This window comes from Apteryx rowi, unplaced genomic scaffold, assembly GCF_003343035.1.
Source record: "Apteryx rowi isolate R43461 unplaced genomic scaffold, aptRow1 scaffold_407, whole genome shotgun sequence".
NCBI classification, from domain to species: Eukaryota; Metazoa; Chordata; class Aves; order Apterygiformes; family Apterygidae; genus Apteryx; species Apteryx rowi.
This window is the reverse complement of record NW_020450598.1, coordinates 550,988-578,513: the sequence shown is the minus strand read 5'-3', so window position 1 is coordinate 578,513 and position 27,526 is coordinate 550,988. Positions and strand designations below refer to the sequence as shown.

At 40.7% G+C, this 27,526-nt stretch overlaps 2 protein-coding genes across 8 annotated transcripts in view; one reads left to right on the top strand and one right to left on the bottom strand.

Annotated features, from left to right (window-relative positions):
• Positions 1 to 6,108: 6,108 nt before the first annotated feature.
• Positions 6,109 to 7,011, bottom strand: LOC112970802 (UDP-glucuronosyltransferase 1-8-like). Its single transcript, XM_026075593.1, has one exon. The coding sequence runs from the start codon at positions 7,006 to 7,008 to the stop codon at positions 6,109 to 6,111; it is 900 nt and encodes a 299-aa protein (XP_025931378.1). The 5' UTR covers positions 7,009 to 7,011.
• Positions 7,012 to 10,137: 3,126 nt separating this feature from the next.
• USP40 (ubiquitin specific peptidase 40) overlaps positions 10,138 to 27,526 on the top strand; it is a 38,204-nt gene continuing 20,815 nt past the window's right edge. For 2 of the 7 annotated variants that reach the window (XR_003255168.1, XM_026075602.1), the window contains exons 1-13: positions 10,138 to 10,473; positions 13,394 to 13,610; positions 14,149 to 14,216; positions 15,246 to 15,359; positions 15,973 to 16,137; positions 16,738 to 16,884; positions 21,051 to 21,194; positions 22,127 to 22,255; positions 22,995 to 23,096; positions 23,462 to 23,569; positions 25,327 to 25,651; positions 26,160 to 26,241; positions 27,317 to 27,488. Coding sequence is in view for 6 of the 7 variants with exons in the window: in XM_026075602.1 (XP_025931387.1) it covers positions 13,412 to 13,610; positions 14,149 to 14,216; positions 15,246 to 15,359; positions 15,973 to 16,137; positions 16,738 to 16,884; positions 21,051 to 21,194; positions 22,127 to 22,255; positions 22,995 to 23,096; positions 23,462 to 23,569; positions 25,327 to 25,651; positions 26,160 to 26,241; positions 27,317 to 27,488 (1,755 nt within the window). In the remaining variant the exon portion in view is untranslated. Of the gene's footprint in view, positions 10,474 to 12,046; positions 12,228 to 13,393; positions 13,611 to 14,148; positions 14,217 to 15,245; positions 15,360 to 15,972; positions 16,138 to 16,737; positions 16,885 to 21,050; positions 21,195 to 22,126; positions 22,256 to 22,994; positions 23,097 to 23,461; positions 23,570 to 25,326; positions 25,652 to 26,159; positions 26,242 to 27,316; positions 27,489 to 27,526 lie in introns of those variants that run through there. The other 5 variants (XM_026075598.1, XM_026075600.1, XM_026075597.1 and 2 more) reach the window with 5 other exon arrangements.

The following is a 27,526-nucleotide window of genomic DNA, read 5'->3' as shown; positions in this document are numbered from 1 at the left end:
ATGTTTTGCAGAGCTAAAATTCCCAGGGGGCTATACTGGCATTTGCCTGTGCAGAATGAGGTAGTATATAGTTTGGCTAGCATGACTTCAGAGGAAAAACAGCTTATAAAATGGATGATATGTTGATTGTGAGTTAGAAAGTAACCTTACTGTAAGTCTCTGCATTAGCAAGAAGCAGCAGCTAAGCAAATCACAAAGCACAGATCATTTCTAGGAGAGCCCTTTCCTAAGCAACAAACAGAAATCATGTGAAAATGGTAGTATGTGATCCTGAAATTAATGACTATATCCTAACACAAAGACATATGACATTTAAGACTGTCTGGGTAACTGTAATTGGAATATTTCCTGACTTTAGTAAGCCAGTGTGCTTGATATTTGCAAACTTAATACTCATAACCTCTCCAGGTTTTTGTGCATAGACCTTTGGCAAATCCTGTACTTTTAGCATCATGTGAGAACTAGTGTTTTAATTTAACCAGAAAACAAGCTTCCCTTGAAAAGAGAAACTAAGGCAGTAGTTCCACTACAGTGATGTGAAGGAAATTTTGGAGAAATAACTGTGTTTTATAGCCTCCTTTAATATCTGTTCTTCAAAGTATGACAGGCATGGTGATGTGGACAAGGATAAACTGAAGAGGACACTGAGATGAACTGTTTGGTTAGAATAGCCATTTCAGGTTGATGAACCCTGTGCATTGAGGGTGTTCAATACACAACTGCTAAGTTTGTTTTTTTGAAGAGTAGTGCATCTCTTAGGTGCCTGATGATGTGTATTTTTCCATTGCAATATAAGGCAGCCAAACAGTATTTTTGGTTTTAAAGGCGTTCAACATTCTTTAAAAAAGCATAATAAACAGACACGGACATGTTATCAGGTTGCTCTGAACTGTCAATAAGTTCATTAACAACTTGAATATTGCGCCAAAAACTGACTCTAGTATTTGGTTCATGAACAGGTCAATGACTATTACTTTAGTGCTGAAAATAAAAGAGTCCCCCTATAGACATACTCATATTAGCTACTCTGTTAACAAATTAATAGTACCTGTAGACATGACAAAATCCCTTCTGAGGCCACATAAAGTGACGTTTGGGTTGTGCAGGCTTTTGAAAGGTGTTTCTCAGTGTACCAGGTACGCGTGTGTGTTTTGGTATGCTTAATGTATTCTTTGACTTTTAGCCAAAGTTTTGAATGCCACTTTAATTACATATTTCAAAGGACCAGTTAGAAATGTCTCCTTATCAGAGCTTCCCAAATGCTGCTGTCTCTGGTAAGGGGCTTTCAGAACAGGGACTGTTTTCTTAATCCTTGTGCTAGAGGCACAAACCACAAGGCTTTTATTCAATTATACTTCTTCTTTACTTAAGAAAACACCTACTTAAATCACTGATGTTTCTGGTTTTATTTTAAAGCTCTCTGTTAAGTTACCCAATTGTTTAAATGAGTAATTGGTGTTTTGTGTTTAAAAAACAAAAAAACAAAAAATCAGGAACAACTTTGAAAGGTTGCTATAGCTCACATTTCTGAACTTTGCTGTGTTCAAATCATATGAACTTTCTTTATGAGCTATCTGAAAAAAAAACGCTTTGTATCAGCTTTGGTTAAAGATGGGGGCTCACAGTCCAAGTTCGTTTGCAATGTCTTCCTAATGAGGGAACACATATAGTGCCAGCCTTCGGGTATTTCTGGAGTCAGAGGATGAGGCTGACACGGGACCTCTGCAGCCTCGCATAGCTAATTCAGTCAAGATACTGTGTCTGATTTCTGTGAGCCTTGTATTAAACCTGCAGACACATTGGGCCTTGGCAACTGGATTTGTGGTTCTGTTAATGAATGTGCAACTGGTACTGAGGCAGATGGCTACTCAAAGTGCAGGACTATGGCAAATTCAGGCTGAGGCAGCGTGCAGTTATCTCAGTTAATGAATAAGCGCAGTTTGTGTTTCCCCCAGGCCCAGTCCCATGGTGGCATGCATCTGGGTAAAGGTTCTTCCATTCCCTCTTAGATGAGAGTGCTGGAGGCTGCTATGGATAATGCTCAAGGCTCAGGAGGCTCAAGGAACCTGAGATTTAATTTCCAGGAGAAGACATGTATCCTCAAGTCTACAAAAGAATGAGCCCCTCAGCACCATGATGCCTTCAGGGCTGGCATTTACTCCATGGGGAAATGTCAGACATGGCAGAAAGGAGCCCTATTCTGGAATTAGATGACAAAACTTGCTTTTTCTCCCTGTGGAAAATCAGGTAAAGTGTTATAATGGAATAGTCTGTGGCTTAAACTACTCTTCTGAGAGAAAATAAACCCCATTTTGAATCTCTGCTCTATTGATTTAGAAAAGGAACTTGAAGCTACACTCCAGGTGCTCCTTAATCATCAAGGTTTTCAGCACCAGACTGTTCTTTCTTGTTGTGAATTTTGCTTATTTATAGAAATACTTCTCAATCTGTTACAAAAATTGAAAATGTATTTTTGACCTAGAGAGAGAGAAATGATATTTCCCAGTAGTCAGAAAAATTGCCAGGGAAATAGGAGGTCCATGCCCCTATCCCAGGCAACAAGTAGTTATTTACAGAAAGTACAGAAGCACTGAGAAGAAGACCTGAGAGAGAGAGACAGTGCAAGGAAGTGAGGGAGCTTTGACTGTTACTGCCCTCACTCTGGATTCTTGGATTACCTTCCATAACACATGTCCAGTGACAAAGAGCCTGACTGCAGATGCAGTAAACTTGGGAGCGTTGTAATCCTGAACATACCTGCTTGCTCACCTCCAGGATCACTGCAAGATATAGAACCTCCTGCTTCAGGCAGTGCTTGCTGGGCCACTTACAGGCAGGCTTGTGACAGTGACTGTCACTATGCCACTCTCCTGTGACTACAAGACTGCTCACAAATGCCTGGATTTGCTAAAGGAATGGCTAGCCGAGCACCAACACCCTTCCCTTGGCTCCACCAACCTATGTATCTAATGATTCTCCTGCAGAAAAAAAGGGGAGCATTACAGTTGCAGGCCATCAGAACTGACAAAATGGTTGCTAGAGTTGTTTCCTGGTGTAAATCACTTGGAGATCTTCTCCCAGAGAGTCTGGATGAGGGTGTAGCATAATTAGCAACTGTTACTCCACACAGGAGCATCGAAGGAGAGCATCAAAGCCACTGTTAATGAGATGCTGCATCAATTCCTTGTTACTGCACAGACTCTTGCAATGAGAAAATATCATGCTGGCAGTGTTGTACTGAGCTGTTATATATTGCTAGAGCATTAAGTGGGAAAGGTTGTGACCATAGGGCCTTACAGGTGTACATTAACATTCACCTGTCCAGCTTTTCTCTTGTAAAAACACTGGATATGTTTCCACAGTGTGTCATCTACATACTTAGTGCTGGTATGTCAGCAGTCATGTCAGCTTGTATGTCAGCAGTCACTTTGTGACCGTTCTGCCTGAGCTTCTCTGTTCATCTTGCCACATGATAAGCCAGTGGCTTTCATCCTTAGACAGTACTAGAAGTTCCCCACCATCTTAAATGTCAAGCAACATCATAAAAAGCATCTGTGTAGTGAGCTAATGAAGAAGTAAGTTAACCATTGTCTTCTAGGATTGTAGGAAACCCCAAAGAAAATCCTGAAGAAAACTCTTCAAGGAAGGAAGCTTAGGAGCAGGTCTTCTCAGTGTAAACCAGTTAATCATTCACAACATTGGTTTCTTTATAACTAGTAGCTATCATAAGAGGTTTGGACACAGTGCCAAGCTTATTGCTGAATGAATACCAAAGCATATGTTGGATTTCAGTTTGGTACCCCAAATGGATTTCCCACTTCTGAGTTCAGTTCAGTAAGTGATGAATTAGGTAGGTAGCATTTGCTACAGTTACCTCTATGAGGGAACAAGGCACGGAGGGAGATATACGTTGTTCGCATCATCCTGATATGTTTGCCTTGGATTCCAATGCCACAGTCACTCCCCTTCCATGGAAGTCCTGGGCCAGCTGAGGGCTCTTGCCTCCTCACCAGTTTTAATAAGAATAGTCATACTGAATCAGATTGAACACCCGTCTTACCTAGTAACCCTGACACTAGCTGTTAGAGGAACGCTGAGGAAGAGTATAAGAAAGCAGTGATAGCTATATGCGTCCAGAATACCCTCCCAGGCTCCAGCAATAAGTGGCTCAGGGAGCTTGTGAACCAAACCCTGTGTCTTTGTATTTAATATCCTTTGATGCATTCTTCATGAATTTGTCCACTCATTTTTTGAACTCCTGTAATTTCTTTGCATCTATAATAGCCACTTGCAAGGCGTTCCTGAATTCACCTACACACTGGAGGAAGAATTGCCTTCCACTCTTTGCTTTGAAATAATTAAATCATTACCTGGTAGTTTTTCCCAGCATCCCTTAGTTCTTGCCCTAGAAGAGACATTGAACAATCATTCTTTTTTCATCTTCCCCATGTCATTCACAGTTTCAGGCTCTTTTGTTCTATACATCTATTTTGTTGTTCCCAATACAGATGTTTTCCATACCTTTCATCAATCTTGTCACCTTCCTCTATACTTTTTATTTCTACCATATCATTTCTGAGATAAGGGATCGGACAATAGTCAGTATGAAGCTATACGATGGACTCATTTAGTGGCTTAAAGACCTTTTCTGTTTTCTTCTCTTCCCCTTTCCTAGCCATCCCAACTTTTTGTTTTCTTTTTTCTCTTGAACAATGGACTACTGAGTTTCAAAGAACTATCTGCTCTTATCACAAGATCATATTCCTGAATGGTAATGATCAACTCCAAGCTTACAGCTGTGTATGGATAGGTAGATTTTTTCCCCCATGTGACTCAAATTGTATTTGTTTACACTGAAATACATGTACTAAATTAATGCCTTGTTGCTCGGCACTGTTCAGAGTGAAATAGGAGAAATTTTCTCTGTAGAAAATATAGTCGTGAGAAAGAACTAAACAGGAAAAGTCTGACTGAAGATGGGATACACTAGGTTTTTCAAGATTTAGAATGTGTGATTTCCACCAAATGACAGTGTGAAGATAGGAGAAATCAGATATAAAATGAGTGCAGGATGCTTCGGCCCCTTTGGTAAGTAGCAAGGTAGAAAATGTAGGCTGTTCTGACACCTTCAGGATATAAAAGCAAAGACTTCTGTCTTGCAACCAGCAAGAATGTGCTATGGTAATTCTTAAAACTCAAACTACAAAGTACCATTCTCTCTAATCTACCATGAGGGAATGTCTGCAGTCAAGTTACTCTTTATTTGCCTGAGAGAAGTTCAGTGGACTCTGCATAAGCACCTCAAAGAGTATAAAAGAAACTTGAAAGAAGGAAGGAAAATACTTCAGCTCCAAAGACATTGTAGTGCAAGTTGATAGGTGTGATCACAATTCAAGAGGGAGGGAGTAATTTCACAGAAGAGAAATGTGTGTCCTGCTTTCTGCCTGGAAATAATTGTTCTGTGCTATTAATTGTTTTACACACTTTATGATAACTATCAAAATAGAATTAAATTTCTAGATTATTTTTAAAAATCCATGAGAATAATTGTGTTAAGAGTACCTGTCAAGAAATAGAAATGAAATCATATCTGAGTTTTGCTTATATGCGCCTTTCTCAAAATACACTATTTCAGATTAATTCTTTCCATTTCACCTTGAAATTTAGGTTGCACCATAACCAACAAACAGAAGTAAATACACACAGATAGCCAATTAGGAAACCATACATCATGAAAATACAACCAAAGCAAATTAACTGACTTTGTTGAGCCTAGAGTTAAAAACAAAAAAAATTCTCAGAGCATGGTCTTTTGATTTTTAGTCAAGAAAAAAAAAGAAATGTATGCCAGAATCCATGAAAATGAAATCAAAACTGCATCTGGTCAGTGAATAATATACATTCATTGAGGACAGTAATTTGTAGTTAGCAGATAAAATAGCATTTTTGTTGGACTTGTCAGCAAATCCTCATTAATTCAAGTAACAGCCATCTGCCTCTATCAAGATAATTCAGTGTCAGCCTGTGGAAACCATCTGCCAAAAAATAGTTGCATTAAATCAGTAAAAAAAAAATTCCAACAGCACTAAATCTCCACAAAACATGTAATCACATTTCATTGGAAAAAGTATAATCTGGAGAAAAAGAACGTACCTTTGACAGTGGTTTCTTCTGAACACAGTTTATACCTCCAACAAAGATCATATTGGGCATCACTGGTCTAACATACTCAAGCACATAGTCAAATCTCAGCAGCCAAATGGAAGCAGAGCTCAGAAGGTCTAGCAAGGATACATCTCTTTGAAGAACTTCAGAGGAAAACTTCATTGCCTCTGCATAGAAACCATTACAGTACCCAAGCTCCAGGAGCGCAACCAGTGCATTTTCCACTCTCTGGAAAAAAGTCATGCGGTCTGAGTTGAATGTAAATAGTCTTGGGACATACGACAGAGGGTTTGGGCACTGAGTTGCCGTATAGTGTAAACCACAAGGAAATCCTCTCATGAAGAAGATGAAAGGGAGTGAAAAATAATTAGCAACTATCGCTCCACAGAGAGAAATAGGATCTGTTAGGAGAGCATCAAAGTCACTTTGATTCAAGTACTGCATCAATTCCCTGTTGCGGAACAGGTCCTTACAGTGAGAAAAAAATACATTGAAAACAGCTATAGAGCTGTTATATAACGCTAGAGCATTCTGTGGGAAAGGCAGACCCTTCAAGTGAGAATGAACATATTCATGAAAGGCACCATCCAGTTCTTCTAATGTGAAAGACACTGGGTATGTTTTCACAGTGTATGCCTGTGTCATTCCCATCTGCCAGCTTACTTCTGGTATAACCACCACCACTTCATGTCCTCTCTCTGTGAGCTTTTCCACTACTTGACGCATGCTAAGCCAGTGGCTTCCATCCATGGGCACCACCAGGAGTTTCCCTCCATCCGAAAGGCCAGGAAGGAGGAGGAGAAAAATCCAGGCAGCAAGCTGAGAGCAAAGCCAAAAAGTCATTTTCCTGTGGTCAGAATACTGAATGTGAAAAAGTCTTCTCCTTCAGACTGAAGCTAGAAGACGCTTTTGAAAGAAGTCCACCGATTTATCTCCTGAGTTGTCCTGCTTTGTCATTATCTTCTAGTTAATGATTTACTGTTTTGATCTGTGCTCGGCTATGGCTGAGAACCAGCAGGGCTTGTTTTTTCTTAATTATCTGGAAGGCCAAATGCAATGACCCTTTTCTTTGCTGAGTCATTGGAGTTCTTCACTGTTTGAATGAAAACTGTTTCCCCAACATGTTAATCAGATTTGTTAGGACTTTTCATTTGATCCTTGATGTGTCTTGTCTTTCCCCTTGGCCAGGGCCAAGGAAGGTAAGTCTAGGGAGAGCTACCCCAGAAACAGTAACAAATGAAAACAGCCTTGACAAATTTCATAGAGACACGGATGTTTAGATGAATTCTCTGAAGACAGAATAGGAGAACCTCAGATCAAGGGGAAAGAGCAGGTGGACCAGCAGTCTTCTGAGATAGCAGGAATCAGAGCAACCCTACAGAGTACAACAGCACCAAAAAGAGACTTTGAAAGAGACTGACCTGGCAACTGAGGCAGAGACCTGTGAAGCTGGAGCCTAAGTCCTTGCTTCAGAGCAGTAATTTGGTTTTTGCACGGTCTAGGGGAGGACTCCGACTCCCAGGCTTTTCTGAGTCAATTGGAAACCCCTCACTGATTACCAGTTCAGGTAGAGGCCAGACATAAGACATGTACCAAGTGTGTTTTCAGGACTAGTCCCACTCTGATTTAGGCCCAGGTATGGGACATGACTGTTAGCTAAAGAGCAGCTTCAGCATGACTGTAGATTTGCACACGACTGCACTGGGAACCTACCGAAACAGTGCTGTGGAGAACAATCAGCTTCACAACATTGCTTTTGAGGTTATCAGTGATGCCTAAGAGCACTGTGACATGGAAAAATAATGAAACATAAGATATTCAAAGCCATGCAGCCTCTGTCCCATAGGTGCACACCTGAGATACAGCCTTGCATTTCTGTTCCATACAACTATCAATGCAACAAAATGAATTATGACTTTTTTCTGCATGTTTTCCCATGCTTTTTTTAAATTTCTTTTTCCCACTTTGCTGATGTTTGTAACTTTTTCTGTATGTAGAGAAACTACTGAGTAAGTGGCAGAAGGATGAAGCATTTTTTTTCTTTTAGGCACTTGATAATTTCAGAAAACAAAATCTTTGAGCTTCAGAGTAGGGACAGGAAGCTCTGAGGTAAAAGTGAAAAAAATACTCTCAGAATTCTTTATGTTATTATCAACTGTAAGAAAAAAAGATGAGTGGCAACTAAAATATTTTATTATTTCCAGAATGAAAAAAGACAGTGAAAAATTATCATTGGAAAAAAAGATCAGTTTAACAAACAACACTTTCTCATGAAAAGTGATTTATTTTTTTTTGTAATGGCACCCTCCATTTGCTGAAAAGGGGTAAGCAGACAGCTTTTAACACACTGTGCCAATGAAATGTTCTACCCAATCCACAACAGTGTTCTCTTATGTCAGGATGAGCGTAGTCTGGGTCTTGCAATGTGCAAGGGAGACGGTACAATGGCAAGCTCAGGGCACATCAAGGGCATGTCAGTGCCTTGGAGGAGTTCTGAACCCTTGCCAGTGTCTCAGTTGGCTTGGTTATCTGCCAAAAGTTTATTTACAAGTTAAACTTTGCTGGGTTCAAGGGAGTGCAGACTAACAGTTGCTTACCTCTCAGACTTGGTCATTGACTCAGTACAGCAGTGGGCACTTTGAATGGGGGTAAGAAGTCACATAGCTGGGGAAGGCCAGGAACAGGCGAGGACAACCTGAGGTGAGAGGGGCTGTGCTTTAAGGCTGCAGCAGGAAGGAGGGAACTGATGACAGCGTGACTGCTGCCTTTGGCTCTGTGATTGCACAGGCACGATGTGCGTGATCACAGCATGATTGCTGCAAGAGTCAGTCCTGAGAGTTGGTCCTGACAGCCGGTGAGGTGCAAGTTGGTTTGCTCCAAGGTTGGTTGCATCTTTAGGAAGGAATTTGTGTAACAGTGAGAACATCTATGCACACCTAGCTTCTTTCAAAGAGAAAACTGATCTTCTCCAACTAGTCGTCAGTCTTATCTGGTATTTGAAATTGCAATGCTAGTACAAGCCCTGACCTATGTCTGATGGGGCCATACAACCCCAGAGAAGGAGCTAGAAGGCTCCTAAGGGGTCATGGAACAAACCTCAGTTATAGGACAGTACTGTGCCTGGAGGGGATGACCAGGAGGGGCCAGTGGATAAACAGCTCCAGCCTCAGTGAAGTCTCCTTGAAGTAGAGGCAAGCACTTGGGCTACAAGGGTTGTAGCTTGAGCTTCATTTATAGCTACTTTTTTTTGGCTTGCTTCAGTGGGGCTATCCCCAGTGCTGTCCCGACTGATTTGGGTAACCATGGAGCTGGGTTGCTCTCCTCTGGCAGTGCCTGCCATTCAGCAGGAGTTGAGAGCATGTGCTTTAATTTGGTCTCATTGGGAATGGCCTCGTGGCCTCTAAGTGGAGGACATATCCATAGCTGATGCCATCCTGCATCACCCCTTCCAAAATGCTCTCACGCATGCCTGAGTTTACTCAGGTAGCAGGGCCGAGGTGAGCCGCAGTGGGCTGGGCAGCCACAGCTGGTGTGTCAGGCTGAGGACATCCTCCAGGCTCTCCGTCTGGTCCGAGAGGTGACACTGAGGACGTCCTCCAAGCCCTCCGCCTGGTCGCGCGGGTGATGCTGAGGACGTCCTCCAGGCCCCCTGCCTGGCGACGGGGTGATGACTGGTGCAGGATAGCCAGTGCTGGGGTGCTGTGGGCTGCCCCACGGGCAGGGACACCCAGGCTACCMCGGGGCTGTAACCGGTGATGGGGGTGAGGTGCCAGCTGGGTCTCCATGGCAACACTTGGTCCGCCCCAGCGGCAGGGAGGCTACACTCCGGCTTTGGAAGGCTCACCGACACCACGCCCGGCGGCTGGCAGGAAACTACAGCCCCCAGAAGGCCTTGCGGGGAGGCTTCCGCTCCCAGCGGGCAATGCGCGCCCTCGTCTTCCCCCGGTGATGCTCCCCCCGCTCCGCACTACAGCTCCCAGCAGGTTGTGCGCGACCACGGGCCGTTTTGTCGGCCGCTGTTTCGGTTCATGTCGCATCGCGCATGGGGTGCTTATTTTCCAGCCCTGCTAAAAAAAGCCCTTCAAGTTATAGACCGAGGAAGGGGGGGAGCGGGTTGAGAGGACACGGCCTTCTTTTCTCCGGGGCTTGGCCCGGTGCACGGTGGGGGGTGTAGTTCCGGGGTAGCAAGCGGCCTCCACGTCGCAGCGTGCTTTGCGCGGCGCCAAAACAAACATGGCGGAGGGGGCGGCAGGGCCGCGGAGCTGTGTCGGCGGGCGGCGGCCTGTCTCCGTGTGCCAGCACTGAGCGGTGAGTCGGGGCGGGCGACAGCGGTGTGGGGGCCTTCCCCCGGGCCGAGGCCGGCGGGGGGCAGTGTCTCGTCTCCGCCAGGCCCTGCGCTGCGGCGGCGAGGGCCAGCCGCAGGTAGGGCTGCCCTTGCTGGGGAGCCGCCGGCAGGCCCAGGGCAGTGACTGTTGTCTTCTCTTCGGTACTGGTGAGACCGCATCTTGGCACTGGGCCCAGTCTGGGGCTCACCAGTGCAAGAGAGATCCGGGCATTCTGGAGAGAGCCCGGTAGAGGCCACCGAGATGGTCGGGGCTGGAGCACGTGGCGGGTGGGAAGAGACTGAGGGAACCGGGTTTGTTCGGCCTGAAGAAGGGAAGGTGAAGGGGAGACCCTACTGCTGTCTGCAGCTACCTAGTGGGAGGGTATAGATGGAGCCTGATTCTTCTTGCTGGTACACAGGGATAGGCTGAGAGGTGCCAGATGCAAGTTGCAACATTGAAGTTCCCATTAGAGATAAGGAATATGTTTTCACTGGGACAGAGGCTTAGAGGGGTTTGGGGATCTCCTTTCCTGGAGCTATTTCAGCTTTGGCTGGACAAGGCCCTAAGCAATGTGATCTAAGCTGACCCTGGTTTGGGAGGGTGTTGGACTGAAAACCTTTAGAGGTCCCGTCTAACTTATATTATTGCCTTTTTTTTTTTTTTTTTTTTTAATGGAAGGCAACTGCTAGCAGCAGTGCTTTGAGGATCCTGAAATGAGCAGTGAGGGAGGATTTGAGACTGCCCTGCTCAAGTGCTTCTCTGGAGCAGTGGATGGTACTGTGGGCTGTCAGTAAAGCTGTCATTGCCTTCTAGATGTACAGCTTTTCACGGTGAGGGAGCCTATTAGGAGCAAGAGGGAACATCCAGATGTTGTGCATTCAGATGAGGAACATAGAATGGGTCATAGTCTTTGCATAGTTAAATGCTGAAGTACAACAGGCTTAACTGAAAAATAAATGAAGTTTGAGGCACAGATTGGAAAGGGTGCTAAAACTAGCAATAATGTCTTGATGGTACCCTGGCAGCTTTATAGGTGATCAAGGTATAGCAGCTGCATTCAGAGAAGAAAAGCTTAATGAAAAAAGACCAAAATTATCTTTTTCCCCATCTATGTTTGTTAAGAAGGAACTCCAACCACATAATTGTATTTTGCGGGGGTGTATACAGGGATACGCCCTGTATGAGGTGATGAAGAAGAGTTATAGAACAAACCGATTGAACATTGCTACATTGCTCAGAGTAGCTAACTGTAAAGCAATTAGGACTAAAATGTGTTTTTGCTGTTTTATAAATAGCAAGTGTGGTAATGCTATTTTAAAAAAGAGTTTTAGGAGGTACCTGGAGAACTATCAATGGGTTGAATGGGAGCTATCAGCTATATTTGGATTTTAAAAGTTCTTCGGCAAGGTTTGTCACTGTAGACTCTTAAAGAAATTAAGCTGGCGCAGGAGGGAAAGATGTTCTTTGCTTGATTAAATAAATAGATAAGAGAGAGAAAACAGAAGGTCAACTCTCATAGTGGGAAGTGAGTGGGAGTTTCTCTGTATCTTTTCTAGGGCCTGTGTTTTCAGCGTACCATAAACTATCAGGAAGAAAGCAATGAATGCTAAAGTGATTAATTTTGCTTGTAAAATCAGCTGATTTATTGCAGTAAAGGCAAGCGCCAGCAATGGAGTTTTAAAGCCTTCGTGCTAATGAATGGTTGAATGGTATAATAGCAGACGATATTCGGTGTAGGTGAGTATAAAGAGACACAACGTAGGGCAGGGACAATCACAACTTTACATGCACACACATGCACACACATGTATATTTAAACTATATATATCTATATAGCTTATATTGGGATGGATTCAGGAAAGTAATAAGCTTTTCATTTAAAAAAGGCAATTTTGTGCTCAGCAGTTGTACAAAAAGAGAATAAAACAGAACATTGTTTAGTGGTAGTGGTCTGTGGTCTGTGCACATCTTTAACATTTTATGTGGATCTGGTCATCTCAGAAAAGGGTATAGGAAAAATTTAAGGGGTTCAGAGAAGGTAAAGTTGATTAAGGATAATCAAAGGGTGCAGTTTCAGTTGTAGGAATGGATACATCAATGTTGAGTCCTTTGTCTAGAAAAAAGATAAGTGGAATATGATTAAGATCTGTAAAATTACATTTGGAAAGAAGGTGATTACTTGCTGTTTCAGTATATCTTATTGATTATTCATTTCTAATACACAAACTATGGAATAGCAAATGAAATTATCAGATGGCAAGTGCTAAAAAAACAAAAGGGAATTAACTGCTAAAAGATCGCATGGCTTCCAAAAAAGACTGAAAAAAAATTGTGGAAAAAGAATCAGTTTGTGGCCATTGAGTTTCTGCCTCTCAAATGTCTGGAAGCAAAAAGAATACTGTGATAAAATAGCATTGTATTTTTACCTGTTTCTTAAGCTCTACCTGTCTGAATTGGCAATTACTAGAGAGAGGTTACTGGGGCACATGAATTTGTTCAGACACAGTGCAGGCATTCTGGTCAATTTTGAGGTCCTTTTTACATACCTTTCCCACAGGGAAGCAGGCAACCTGAGTGTTAAATAAGTCCTTCTAATAACTTGTAATTAACTATTTTGGTATGTGTGTTTTTGCTGATGCACACACAACTGAAATGTGATGTAAATTATTCTAGTTAAAGGTCTTTCTTCCAACCTGCATGAAGACAACATCGCCTTTAACTCACCTTTTTTGTTATGTTAGTGCATGCTTCTGTATATTTATTATTTGAATGAGCAGAATAGAATTAGACAAGGTATAAGAAAATTCTTCATTTGGGGCTGAATGACTATCTTTGAGGTTTTTCTTGAGGGCAGATCCAATTGCATTTTTTGTAGTAATAGATTATTTTGTATTTTTTTAAAGGACTGTTTTGTCTTCACAATGTTTGGGGACTTATTTGAAGAGGATTTTTCCTTTATTTCAAACAATCAATGTGGAAAAGGGAAGAAGTCAAAGCCCAGAGATACTGAGCCTCCAGCTCCCAGGGAGTTCACCAACCTAAGTGGTATCAAAAATCAGGGTGGTACCTGCTACCTCAATTCCCTTTTACAGACTCTGCTTTTCACACCTGAATTTAGAGGTACTGTATTCAAAAACTTCTTAAAATAATCTTGGAATTGATATTGCCTAGTGACTTGCATTGCTAGTTATTTATTACAAAGCACCACAAATATACATCCTTTTCCTGAGCGGTTTATTTCAATTCACTTAAAATAAGTGTAGAATACACAGAACTATTGGTCTGTAAAATTAGTTTTGTCACTTCTGCACAAAATGTAAGTATTGTAAACATTTAATTTTCTTACAGGTAGACAGGCTAACCCTTGCATAAATAAGAGAGGTTATTGCTGTCCATAATGTGTCATTAATTTTTAAATGTAATCATTAAAATTCCTGAAAAAGTAAATATTTTGCTGTCTAAAAACCTTGATGCTTGTTTATACTTCATTGTTTAGCTTGAACCAGTTGTATGGCATAAATGATGTTCAGAAATGTTGTTTAATATCTTAGTTTGTCAAAAAGCATGTGTGACTGCTACAGTAAAATAAATCCTTGAAGAGAAGACCTTTTTTAAAAAAAAAAAAATCTTTTTAAGGCTTTTTTCTTTTTAATTACAGAGGCACTGTTCTCTCTAGGACCTGAAGAACTTGGGACTCTGGATGATATCAGTAAACCAGATGCAAAGGTGTTTAAAATTTTGTTTAATTAGTCACTGCTGTATGTTGATTCAGAAGAATGTTGCTTTGCTTCACATGAAACTTCTCATGAGAATAAAAATCTAACACTTATACTGAAAGAAAGTTTGGTTGGCAGATGCTTCATTTTGCACACAGATGTAAATTTTCAGTGCCATAGCTTTTGCTGTAAAAGTAAGATGTTGAGCCTATTCCTGCTGAATTTGGTAGCCAAGGTCCTTTTGCCTTCACACAGAGTAGGAACAAACCCGAAGTCTTCACAGTGCTTTTCTATTTATTTATTTTTTTTCCCTCTGCTGTGATTAAAGCTATAGCACTAAGGCTTATTTATTATCCGTAAAAACACTAAATGTGTGTCAGCCTGGTTGCCTGCAGTGAGCGGCTCTTTGAAGGTTTAGTAGCCCACCCATGCACAAGATATCATGGGATTGGAATTTAATCTTTGTTTAAAAAGTGCTTATCCATGTTGACTACAGAATTTCATTCTTTAGCTCTTGGGTTAAAGTGACAAAATTGACTGCTTGGGAAATTGTTTTTCTCTGTAAATCAAAGATAAAAATAGGCAGCTGATCAAGCTTGTTGACATTAACCCTTCTCCTTCCCATCTCCTCCCATCCCACCATCCAATCCTTTCCTGAATAAGGAATAGATCCTGATAAGTCTGCATGTCTTAATGTCTTGTGGGTGAGTTCTTAGGGTTTAGCTTTATGAAAAATATAAAAAAGTTGTCCTTTTATACTATGATGATAGTTTAATTTTAATCCATACAGTTTTGCTTTATAACAAAGCTTATGCTCCTTGACTGTATGTAGCTAACTAGGTGAGACATCGTAGATTTTGGGAACCAGGCTTGATTGATGTTTTACAGAGCTGGGAGTTGAGTAAGCTATATTATGAAAGCCATAGACAGTGGTCGTTTATTATAATTTCTGTACTAAATTATGTTTCATTTTATTTAAATGATTGGTTTAATGTGTCTTTCTGATCTGATGGGTGTATTTTGTTTTTTTCACACTTAGGTTCGAATAATTCCATTACAGCTTCAACGGTTATTTGCTCAGCTCTTGCTCTTAGACCAGCAGGCAGCATCTACAACAGACCTTACTGAGAGTTTTGGGTGGAATAGCAATGAGGTACAAATCCCCATCTCTGACACCATCACTGATAAACTTTTTTACTGAACGGAGGAAGTATTTTTAAAGTCTATCACTTAAAGGCTCACCATATTTTGAGTTGTGGAGTTAGCTTTTAATTGGGTCAACTGTTACTGTTTAGTTTGCACCTCCACATGAAGTACATGCCAGTTGTTTCCAGTGAGCAACAGAAAAGTTGTTCCTTTAGATATGGTTTCAGTAGCTTTTCCTTTATTTTTTGCAGGAACATTTTTCCAGCAGTTATTAGGGTTAAATAATTAGATTATTACCTAAAGTGACCTGTGTAACTCATGTTAGGGTTTAATGGGAGTATACCCAGGTGAGTGTCTCATGTGGATTATATTTTATGTACTTGTAGCAGAAGAAGCATAACTAAATTAAGAATGACAAATAATAGTAAGTGGTATGTCAAAGCAGTAAATACTTGGGAACAGATAATAGTAGATGTCTCTAACAGCAGTAATTACCTGAGTAACCATTGAGGCAGCTCTCCTTGCCACACTTAATGTATGTTGTTTTTAAGAGGTTAGGCAGAACCATAAGCAAAGCAGATGGCACTTCTTTTTCTTCAAGTTTGCTTTTCATCATGCAGGAAATGAGGCAGCATGATGTGCAAGAATTAAATCGAATTCTGTTCAGTGCTTTGGAAACTTCCCTTGTTGGAACTTCAGGTCATGACATTATTAATCGATTGTACCATGGGATTGTTGTCAACCAGATTGTTTGTAAAGAATGCAAGAATGTCAGTGAGAGACAGGTAAAGTCACTTTTTTTTCCTTCCCAGAACCTTTTCAGCCTGTTGAAGACATTTTCTGTTGGTTTAAATGGGGTGGGGATTTTTGTTACTCAACTCCTATAAAAAGCTACATCTTTGTGCATGTCCCTGGTGGTCTGTTGAAGCTAGGTAGCATGTATGAGTAGGGCAGTGCAGACTTATAAATTATGGAAATTATGCATGGCTTTGGCAAACCTTGGCTGGCATTTTCTAAACCACCTACATCACGATGTGTAATGTGACTCATGGGCGGAGGGGGAGCATTATTGCATCTTCTGAGTTGCCAAGTGTTGCCTTTAGTAGATGCATTTAGCAGAGAGATGAGCAGTGAGGTAACAACAGTAAAACATATCTTTTCACCTTTTTTTTCTCCCTGCTCTTTGTAATTAAAAAAAAGAAACTTTTGCTTAAAAAAGAAAATTAAAATGATTTAATTCCTATTCTGTACATATATGTTTTGGCCTGTCAACAGCGAAAGCAAAATGAGTGCTCACGTCTGCTGCAGTTAATGGGATTAGTGTCTTTCTAATGTACCATAAACTTGCATCACTTATTACTTGTTGTTGTTGTACTTCTGCATAGGAAGATTTCTTAGACTTAACAGTGGCTGTAAAAGGTGTAGCTGGCTTGGAGGAGGCCCTGTGGAACATGTATGTGGAAGAAGAATACTTTGAAAATGATAACTTATATCGATGTGGAGCCTGTGATAAACTTGTTGAAGCCTCAAAGGTAATGCATTTGGTGATTCCCAGTATTCAGTTTGGTAACAGTTAGGAACTCAGCTTATGCTGGTGTGTCCACCCCCTACCCACAAAATGAGAAAATCTGTATCTTTAATCAGATAACATATAATAAGAGGGTGCCAAAAATCGCCCTGCTTTTTTAACTTTTTTTGACATGGTTACTGAGGTTTATGTGACTCGTTTCTTGACTTGAATATTGTTGTAGTCTTTAATCTAGCCAATGGTAAATAGGATGGGATGTAGTTACTATGAGAGTACTGCCTCTTTCTCATACCTTTGATGCACCTGGTTTGGAGCATTTCGGACCTAAAGCTAAAAGATAAATGAGGGTACAAAGAAACAAAGTAAGCTGATTCAAGTAACAGAGAAAACAACATGGAAATCCTCTCATGAAGAAGATGAATGAGAGTGAAAAGTAGTTACCAGCTGTCATTCCACACAGAAATGGGATCTGTTGATACGGGTACTGTATCATTTCCCTATTGCTGAACAGGCTCTTACAGTGAGAAAATAACATATAGAAAATGGCTATAGCACTGTTACATAGTGCTAGAGCATTCAGTGGGGAAGGTAGACTTTTCAGGTGAGTAAGAGTATATTTATGAAAGGAACCATCCAGCTCTTCTTATATCTAGAACACTGGGTATGTTTTTGTGGTGTATTGCTTTTGTCATTCCCATCTGCCAGCTTACTGCCGGTATAACTACCACCACCGCTTTATATCCGTTCTGGGTGAGCATCTCCACTACTTGCCACATGCTAAGCCAGTAGCTCCCATCCATGGGCGCCACCAGTAGTTTCCCTTCATCTGAAAGGCCAGGAAGGAGCAGGAGAAAAATCCAGGCAGAAGAGTCCTTTTCCTGTGGTCAGAATACTGAATGTGAAAGTCTTCTCCTTCAGGTTTAAGCCAGAAGATGCTTTTGAAGGAAGCCTACTGATTTATCTCCTGAGTTGTCCTGCTTTGTCATTATCTTCTAGTTAATGATTTACTGTTTTGATCTGTGCTCGGCTATGGCTGAGAACCAGCAGGGCTTGTTTTTTCTTAATTATCTGGAAGGCCAAATGTAATGACCCTTTTCTTTGCTGAGTCATTGGAGTTCTTCACTGTTTGAATGAGAACCGTGGATGTTAAGCCTGTGATGTTTATTGAGAGTGTTTCTCAGGAGTGCAGGAACATCCAGACTGGAGTACTCTTCCATCTGGCCCAGTCCCCTGCCTTGACCGCTGAGTACCTTGGGAAAGCTGTAAGAGTGAGAGAAGTGTACAGTCACACCTCCCTGACACTTCTGTTTCGTTCCCAGTGATGCGTGGCCCAGCATTACTGCTAAAGCCACCAGGCTTGATTCACACTTCAGACACTTGTTGACATGGGTATCCGCCAGGAGAGTTGTACACATGACCTTTAGCTGCTTTTTTAAATGGTGGCATAGCTGGTGATATTGGTTACAGCCTGTCTGCTAGTGCACCCTACATTATCGTTGTGCTGACTGCTTGTCCTTGTATGCGATTCACAATAGTTTGGAGCAGTTTCCCCAACACATTAGTCAGATTTGTTACAACTTTTCTTTTGATGTATCTTGTCCTCTGTCTCCTTGGCTAGGGCCAAGGAAGCACAGTCTGGTAAAAGCTGTACTAGAGTTGTAGGTGAAAATGTCTTTAAATTCCTTTTTTCCAGAATGATACAAAATGCTGTTTGGATTCTGTGCTAATTTTTGATATTAAAATTTTTTGATAAAAAGATTTTTTTTTTTCCTTGTTACTCCAACCATTTTCTGTGAAGGATAAGGTGATATAGGCAGCTGTTAACACACTGTGCCAATGAAATGTTCTACCCAATCCACAACAGTGTTCTCTTATGTCAGGATGAGCGTAGTCTGGGTCTTGCAATGTGCAAGGGAGACGGTACAATGGCAAGCTCAGGGCACATCAAGGGCATGTCAGTGCCTTGGAGGAGTTCTGAACCCTTGCCAGTGTCTCAGTTGGCTTGGTTATCTGCCAAAAGTTTATTTACAAGTTAAACTTTGCTGGGTTCAAGGGAGTGCAGACTAACAGTTGCTTACCTCTCAGACTTGGTCATTGACTCAGTACAGCAGTGGGCACTTTGAATGGGGGTAAGAAGTCACATAGCTGGGGAAGGCCAGGAACAGGCGAGGACAACCTGAGGTGAGAGGGGCTGTGCTTTAAGGCTGCAGCAGGAAGGAGGGAACTGATGACAGCGTGACTGCTGCCTTTGGCTCTGTGATTGCACAGGCACGATGTGCGTGATCACAGCATGATTGCTGCAAGAGTCAGTCCTGAGAGTTGGTCCTGACAGCCGGTGAGGTGCAAGTTGGTTTGCTCCAAGGTTGGTTGCATCTTTAGGAAGGAATTTGTGTAACAGTGAGAACATCTATGCACTCCTAGCTTCTTTCAAAGGGAAAGATGGTCTGTGATCAGCCTGGCCCATATCTATGCATGCCATTCCCTCCCTCTAGTATTTTGTGGAGCTTTGGATGTAATTTTTTTTCTACCTTCTTTTGTCTTGGTTGTTGAAGAGACTAGTAGTTGAAGAAATCAACAGCTTTATCAAATTAAAATCACACTGTCTGATTATCATTCTGAAGTTGGAAGAGCATGCAAAATCCTTCATGCCACTAAGCTCTGCAAAGTAGTCTTCACAACGGATACAAATGAAATACCTAATTCTAGGAGTTTTTTAAACTATAGGTGTGTTCATGGTAGGCTCTGTTCTGGCTCTGCAAATGGACAGTTGGATGGAGACATTGGAAAGGCCCAAGAGCACCGTCACTGAATCTACTCTTATATTCAGACGATAGCTGGTTTCACTTTGCAGTAATGTTCCTGGTGTGTGCACACACCACGTTATTACATCTCAACATGTGTTCTACCGTAATGAATTAGATTATGTYGGCTTTCCTCCCTTGAAGGTCATCTCTCCCGTAAATGAGGGAGAATTCAACCCTTGCTTGGGTGTTCTCTGGCTGTCTGCAGCTCTTCCGGGATACACCGACTCTTCTCAGTCGGGCATGACATCTTGCTCATTTATCATCACCCACAGACCTTAGTCAAGACCCTTCTCTTCAAGCGGCCATGAAGATGTTAAGCAAGATACCACTGTGATGTATTCTGTTGATATTCTTCAGAGCATTTCTGTTGTATTCTGAAGCTGCTCAACAGCAGGCTGCAAAATAAATGTGGGAGTGATCTCTTTTTCTGGACAATATACATCTGTCAAATGTAGTTATATCACATATAAGATCATTTCAGACCTCTGCATCTGAAACCACAATGCCTGTATGAATCCTGACCCACACTTGGTGGTGTCATACAACCCTGAGGAGCCGTAAGGCTCCTAAAGGGCATTGGAACAAACCTCAGGTGGAGTACAGTGCTGTGCCTGGAAGTGGGGGCCAGTAGAGGAAACAGCCTCAGTGAGGTCTCCTCCTTGCAGTAGGAGCAAGCACTTTGGCTCTAAGGTTGGTAGACTGAGCTTCATTCATAGCTATTCTTCTCTGGTTGCTTTAGGAGGGCCTATCCCAGGTGCTGATTTGAGTGCCCCACTGTTTATCTGAGAATGGCAAAGCCACCATGAAGCTGGGTTGTTGTCTCCCTGTAGCATGTGCCATTCAGCAGGAGTTGAGTGTATGTACTTTATACTGGGGTGCCAGGATCTGTGCAGGACTGATGACTGCAGATGCTGTGTGAGGGGCCAAGAGCAAAGGTGCTGTGAAAATGCTGTATAGCCTGACTTTGTGGGTAAATGTAACCCCAGAGGTATGAAGGCAGTTGCTTCATAATATAAAATTCAAGAAAATCCTCTTACAAGAATATGTGGGGCAAGGAAACATAATTGCTGACTGGAATTTCAGTAATGTCCTCCTTCCTTTCCATTAGAAGGATAAAGTGTGGGACTAATGATCACCATTCAGGGAAGGTGTAGGGCATAACTAGAGGGGAAGGAGCTTGATTGCTTTTAGGAAGACTAGTTGGAAGGGGAATTGAGAATTAAGAAAGGCGTTTTTAGTTATGCCTCCCTGGTTGTAACACAGCTTTCCTAGAAAATACCGTATTAGTTTTGACCATAGAGTGGCAGAAACACTATTCTTTATAACTGTGTGCTTATAACTTTTTTTTTTTTTAATCATTTTACAGTCGGCTAAGCTACGTAAATTGCCTCCCTTTCTCACCATTTCTCTCCTGAGATTTAACTTTGATTTTGAGAAGTGTGAACGATACAAGGAAACTAGTTGCTATACATTCCCTATCCAGATAAATCTGAGGCCTTTTTGTGAGCAGGTTTGTACTGTTACATTTGTTCAAGTTCCTATATACTTGGCAAAGAACGGATACCTCAAGCCAAGCTATCTTTCATTTTGCATTTTGTCCAAGCAAGGTATTGGACAAACATCTGGGGTTCTCCTCTGTCCCTAATTCCTATGTTTTTCCAAAATGTTTCCAAAAGATTGCTTTTTAACAGAGTTGGAAATACCTTGTAGTTAAACAAGGGGGGAGAGGACAATAAGGATCTAAAACTTAATCTAACATGTGCTTGAAAGAAATATTTATCCTCTAAAAATTGAAATTAAATTTATTTTTTATTGGTCTTGTCTGATAATACCATATATCAGTTTAGCTGTGTATATTGTATATGCCTGTGGCTGTTTCATTTTCTTTAGGAATCTGTCTTTGTGTTCCTATATGTATATTTTGATTATTAACTGAACTATACCATTGCCTGATGCCAATTTTGATCCTTAAAGTAAATAATGAATATACTTAATAGACACACTGTTACTGCAAAGGGAATTTTTCTTATTGAAATGTTCCAATGCAGGCTTGTAAATCTCTGTGTTCACATTTGAGGAAGCCTTTTTTCAGCTGGTTTGTGTAAATAAATATATTGCTTGTTTTCTCTCTTTTTTTAAACAAAATAAGATGCTTATGAACCCACAGGTTGGACTCTTCTATTAGTTGAGTAAATATTGTGTTATTTTGAAATACATGAATTTCCAATATTGATCAAAATCATGCTTAAAAAGCTGCTTAATAAGCCCATGCCTTTGTCCACGCTTTGCTTTTGGTCCATGCTAGTGTTTCCATTTAATCTTCACGCATGCAAACACACACAGAGAATTACCAGAAGCTATGCTGTTAGTGTAAAACTCTCCTTGTGTGAAAGACTTACTGATTTTTTACTAATCTCCTTTTTTTGTTGTTGTTTTTTAAAGACTGAATTGGATGATTCAGAGTATATGTATGAGCTCTTCTCTGTTATTATACACAAAGGTGGCTGCTATGGAGGACACTATCATGTTTATATCAGAGATGTGGATGAATTAGGGAACTGGCAATTACAAGTGAGTCATAAAAACTTATTTTTCTTGCTTGATATGTCTCATTTTTCAAAAAAGTATTAAGAACTGGTGGAGAGTATTAAGATTTTGTGGCCAGTTTTGGCTTGCCAATCTGCCGAATTAGCTCACATTGTTGGGCTCTCTTCTTCTTTCCCATATGATATAGTCTCTTTGCTCAAGACTAACATAGTCATTTTTATATATGACGCAGATTAGCTGTGTGTAAATACAACAAATGCTTTTTTCACTAGAGGAAGTTGATACTAGATATTTTTTATGACAATATCCAGTCTGTGGTATGCAGAAGAGGCAGCTCATCAGAAGAACTTGTCTGTTTGACAGCCAGCTTTCTGCCACACGCATCCTCACAGTGGTCAGGCAGCTGTTCTCTGCCATGTAACTGTGCTATAGGAGTCTTCTATATGTATATGACAAATGCACAAGGAGTATGAGACAAATGCACAAAGAGTCAGACAGGGGGAGTGTGGGCACTCCAATCATCTGACTGCAAGCTGCTTGAACCCTTTCATGAAAAAGGATGAGTGAATCTTGGCCACATAAGGAGGCTGCAGGAACCACCTGCATAAAATGTTATGCACAGCTTGCTGTACGACATTTGCTTTGAGGATTTCCTTCACATTTCTGAATTGCACGTGCTAATGTTAGTGCAGACTATAACAGAAAACTGCTAGTTGTGGTTGAAACAACAGTATTTGAGAATCCTACTGTTTTTCTTATACAGGAAGAAGAGAGTAATACAGTTGAAGATAAAGTTTTAAGAGATACAGAAAATGCCAAAGAAGTAGAAAATCCACTGGCAGTGTTGAAAGGGATTTTATCAGAGGTATGGTATGTAAAGAGTTTATTGCTTTGATTTTTGGTGTTAGTGAACCTAGAAGAAGGGATTGAAGTATGCAGGAGTGGGCAGGTTAAAAGTACAGAATTCTTTTGGACTTGTTTGAAGCATATAAAACTTGTAACTTAAGTTAACTTTAATACTTAAAATGTCTTGTTCATACCAAAAATGGCTATTTTTTGAGTATTTCTTAAGTTGCTTAGCTAAGCTGTTGCAAAAAGTGATGTTACATTGGCATATTAACAAACAGGAATGATTTATGCACTTCAGAGTTGGGTTCTTTGCAGTTGATTTCTTGACATTTTTAGCCCTGCTTTTCAATATCCTAGTTTTTAATTTCTCTGTCTCTTTAGGAAGAATCTAAACAAATGCCCGTGGATCAATTAGGGCAGAAATTATTGGAGAAAAAAGGGATGTCCTGGAACAAGAAATACCGAAAACAATACGGAGCGTTACGAAAGGTAATCCACCTGTATGTTAGTTTTTCTTAAATCCATTACAAGGATGTTAGTTTGTTTTTATTACTAAGATAACTTTATATTTGTATTCCTATAGAATAATTGGTAGGACGGTAATTGAAAGCACTGGCAATTTGACTAGCAAGATACTGCATATATGAGGGAGACAAGGTTTGTAACATAAATTAGCATTTGTCATTAGGCCAGAAGATACAGATTGGGGAACCAGGACAAGATCCTCAAGGGGTTGTCTGCCTGAAAGCTTGTATTTTTTTTTTTTTTTTTCCAGCCACAATGTTTGGCCTAAGAAAGAACTAATTTTATCGACTAAACCATTTTTTATTTGTGTCCGTGGATGAAGCTGCAAAGGCATTACTAGCACTTGAACATAGAAACACTGATGAGAATTAAAGAAATAATGCAGTACCTCTTCACAGTCATGACAGAAATGAGTGTTTGAATCCAAATGCCAGTTTTTGGTAGTTTAGGATGTGTCCAAAAATGAACACTTCAGGTAAAATCTTGTGTTTGTCCAGTTGGTTATTGTATTTCCTGATGCTTTCAGGAAGGTACTCTGGCATTTGTGTTACAGATATGTGGAAAATTGGTGTACGACTGTTTTTTGAATAGGGTTAGCAGTGTGGTTTTCACACTGTAATTACTTAAAAGTAGCTGTGAAATCTAAACATAGTTTTCTGCAGAGGTAGTTGCTTTTCTGACTTTGACAGGGATGTGGTTCAGAAATAAATTGTGAGCAATCCTGTATTAACAGGTTAAAAGTTTGAGTGCTAATGTGAACATAACCACAGCCCACTTTTTTTAAGAGCTAGATCTACAACAAAAGCACATTGATCAATGCAAGGTTTTGCTTATTGGAATAAGACTGTAGATTGTTTTGTTTTTTTAAGTATCAAATGAGTTTTTTATTATGATTAAAACTGAAATTCAGGGTTTTTTCTCTTTTGACAAGAACCACAATTTTGTGTTTTGTATAATGTGGGCACCAGTCCTATTTGAAGTGTCTATGTGGTGTTAAAATGAAGTGATCAGAGTGGATAAGGTGGGAGAAACTGAAAGAGTAGGTTTTAAGTTTTTTAAATGCCACAATGGGTAGTGTTAATTTAGCTGACTTCAGACCTGTTTGAGGTACAACTCGGCAGACCAGAAGTTAGCTGAAGATCCCTGTTTGGTAAATGTGCAGAGTGGGGAGCAGAGGGTTAGAGAGCTAAGCTAGTTGGGGTTGGTACTCTCCTGTGTGTCTAATAAATAGAAGCTTTTTGGTTGCCTGTAGAGCATCTCTTTCCTATGTTTCCTTTCAGAGAGCAGAAAGTGTGCACTTCTGAGAAGGGTTTTAAAAGGAATCCAGTGTCTCAAGTGAGCCAACATCCTTGAAATTCAGAACGTAGTCTGATTTAATTCTTAGTGATGCATGTAGGTCAAAAACAATACTTTCACTGTTTCCTGCATGTTAGTTTGCAGTTATACAGGAAGCAAAACCTGAAACTGCGTATGAAAAATATCAGGCAGAGAAGTCGGTGGCGGGGAGGGATGAAATTTTTCTGTGTAAAATTGAAGAAATACATGAAGAAGCATCATAAAAGCAAGTTTTCCAAAGACACAGAAGTTGGAAGGGCTGGGGCTTGTGTATAAATTTGAGGACAAATCAGGTGAGGTAGCTAATGCAGCCTGCTATGTTTAATGCTGGATATTTTCCAGTTTTAGAAAGCAGTTTCTTCATCTTGTCCCTGCTTTCCTTTTAGTATTTGCAGAATCATCCTCAGGTATTTCAGTTCAGTCCTGATGAAAATAAGGTTGGTCTTAAGGAGAAGTATCATAAGCTCCCATTTAAGTCAGATTCTCAAGGACAAGATCTGCAAAGCCCTCCTCAGAAGAACAATGTCCAATGGAATTTAGAAAAAACATCTACAACGCTAAGGGACAGCTCTGCTGGTTGCCATTGGTTTGATCTGAATGATTCAAAAGTCCAGCCAATCAAGGAGAAGGATATTGAGAAACAATTTCAGGGTAAAGAGAGTGCCTACATGCTGTTTTATCGAAAATCTCAATTGAAAAGACCACCAGAAGGTACAAAAAGCTCATCTTGATATTCTGTCTTTATTGACACTTGTTTTGGAGGATGAAGGCAGTTGGGCATTTCTGTCCTTTCCAAGTATTGATGATACAGTTGTCTGTCTTGTACTAAGTGAAAAAGGGGTTAACTAGAGATAAAGAGGTTACTTCTACAAAGACAGTGCACAGTTAACTGGCTATAGGTGACACAGACTTTTTTTCAATACTCTTCTCAAATACTAGCAAAACATCTCCTACTGGAACAAATAAAAACTGTTGCTGATAGCATTCATGTCTCCTTTTCCCTTAAGGAAGAGTTGATGGGAACATGAAAAGAAGTTAAAGAACTTGTTTGTTGAGTATCATCTTGCAATTTATCCTGTGTATTGCCAAAAGATGTAATGTTATTGCTCAGAATTTTCAAAATTACCATACTGTGATGTCTCATCTTGATCACTTCTCTTCTTTGCCAAAACATGTTTTATGCAGCTGAGACCAAACTAACCTATATTACTTGTTCCAGCTCGAGGAAATCCAAGGTACCAAATTCCTGAACACCTTTTGAATGAAATGAATGCTGCTAATACTGAGCTGCAAAAAAAGAGGTATATTAATTTAACTGTGCTAATTTCTTAAACAGCGTTCTTATCTACAGATCTCTAAAGAGATTTCAAATGGAAGGAAGTCATTTAGTAGATGTAGAGTTCAGATACTAAAATGACTCAGTGTCGTAGTTGTAGGGATACAACTTGTATGTCCAGATACTGTCTTCTGCTGTACCCCTGCCTCACAGCTAATAGCCTACTTAGGCATTTTCCAGAACTTCAGAGCAAACCTCCTTACAGCTTCAAATTGTACCAGATTTGTATGAAAATCAGTGCAGTTCTGGAAGGAGAATGTTATCTTAATAATCTTTATAGAGGGAGTTTCCACTGGGAGAAGGGGGAATAATTTGCCCTACTGTGAAACAACAGGTAAATGGTCTCCTTTGCCAGAAGCATGGAGGAAAGAGCTAGTGGTACTCAGGCTGGGTGAAAGTTTTCCTTGTGGTGAGAACCACGCAGACCTGATGATGTGTGAGAATCTCAGTTAAGGTGTCAAAATGTAGACACATGGAAGACACAGATGTCTTCTGTGCTACCAGTGTACTGTGCAAATTTCACTCCTTTTTTTTTTAAATGGCATCTTTGCTACTACATTTAGCATCTTGCTAATAAGACCAGATGCAGGTATAAAGGAGGAAGGCATGGCTGTTTCTTTCCTGACTCATTTTCTATGTAGTTTCGTGTGTGTGTGTGTGCATACACGTGTGTGCACGTTCTACATAATATTGTTCTGGAACAGAGCCTGAAAAATCCCACAAACTCTGAATCTCTAAAGATGGGGTTTATTGCCCTGTTTAGGAAGGTATTGTAGAAGCAAGCACTATAACAATGTTCTCTTTGTGTGTGGAGGATGTCTTAGCTAGTGCTGTATGATTCAGTCTATAAATCACTGGTATCTTTGAGTGCTTCTTTGCATACCCACTGAGGGAGGGAGGGATGTGACAGTGAATTTTTCCATGAAATTAGTAACACAGGATATCAGTTCCAGGACGGCTGCACAGAAGCTTCTCTGAAATAGGTTAGCTGTTTGTCACTGTTAAATACACCAACTTATTATTGTGTTGTTCTTTCAAAGGGCTGAATGTGACTCGGCAAGCCATGGCATTGATTTACATCTCCATTTGAGCTCATGTTATAAATTTCACAATGGGGCTCTGCACCCTTCATTTACGTGGAAAGAGAGTATTGTGGATCTGACTATTGATAGAAGAAGAACTCTAGGAGACCTTCGACAATCAGTATTCCAGGTATTTACTACATTAAATGAACCCACACACCTCATTTT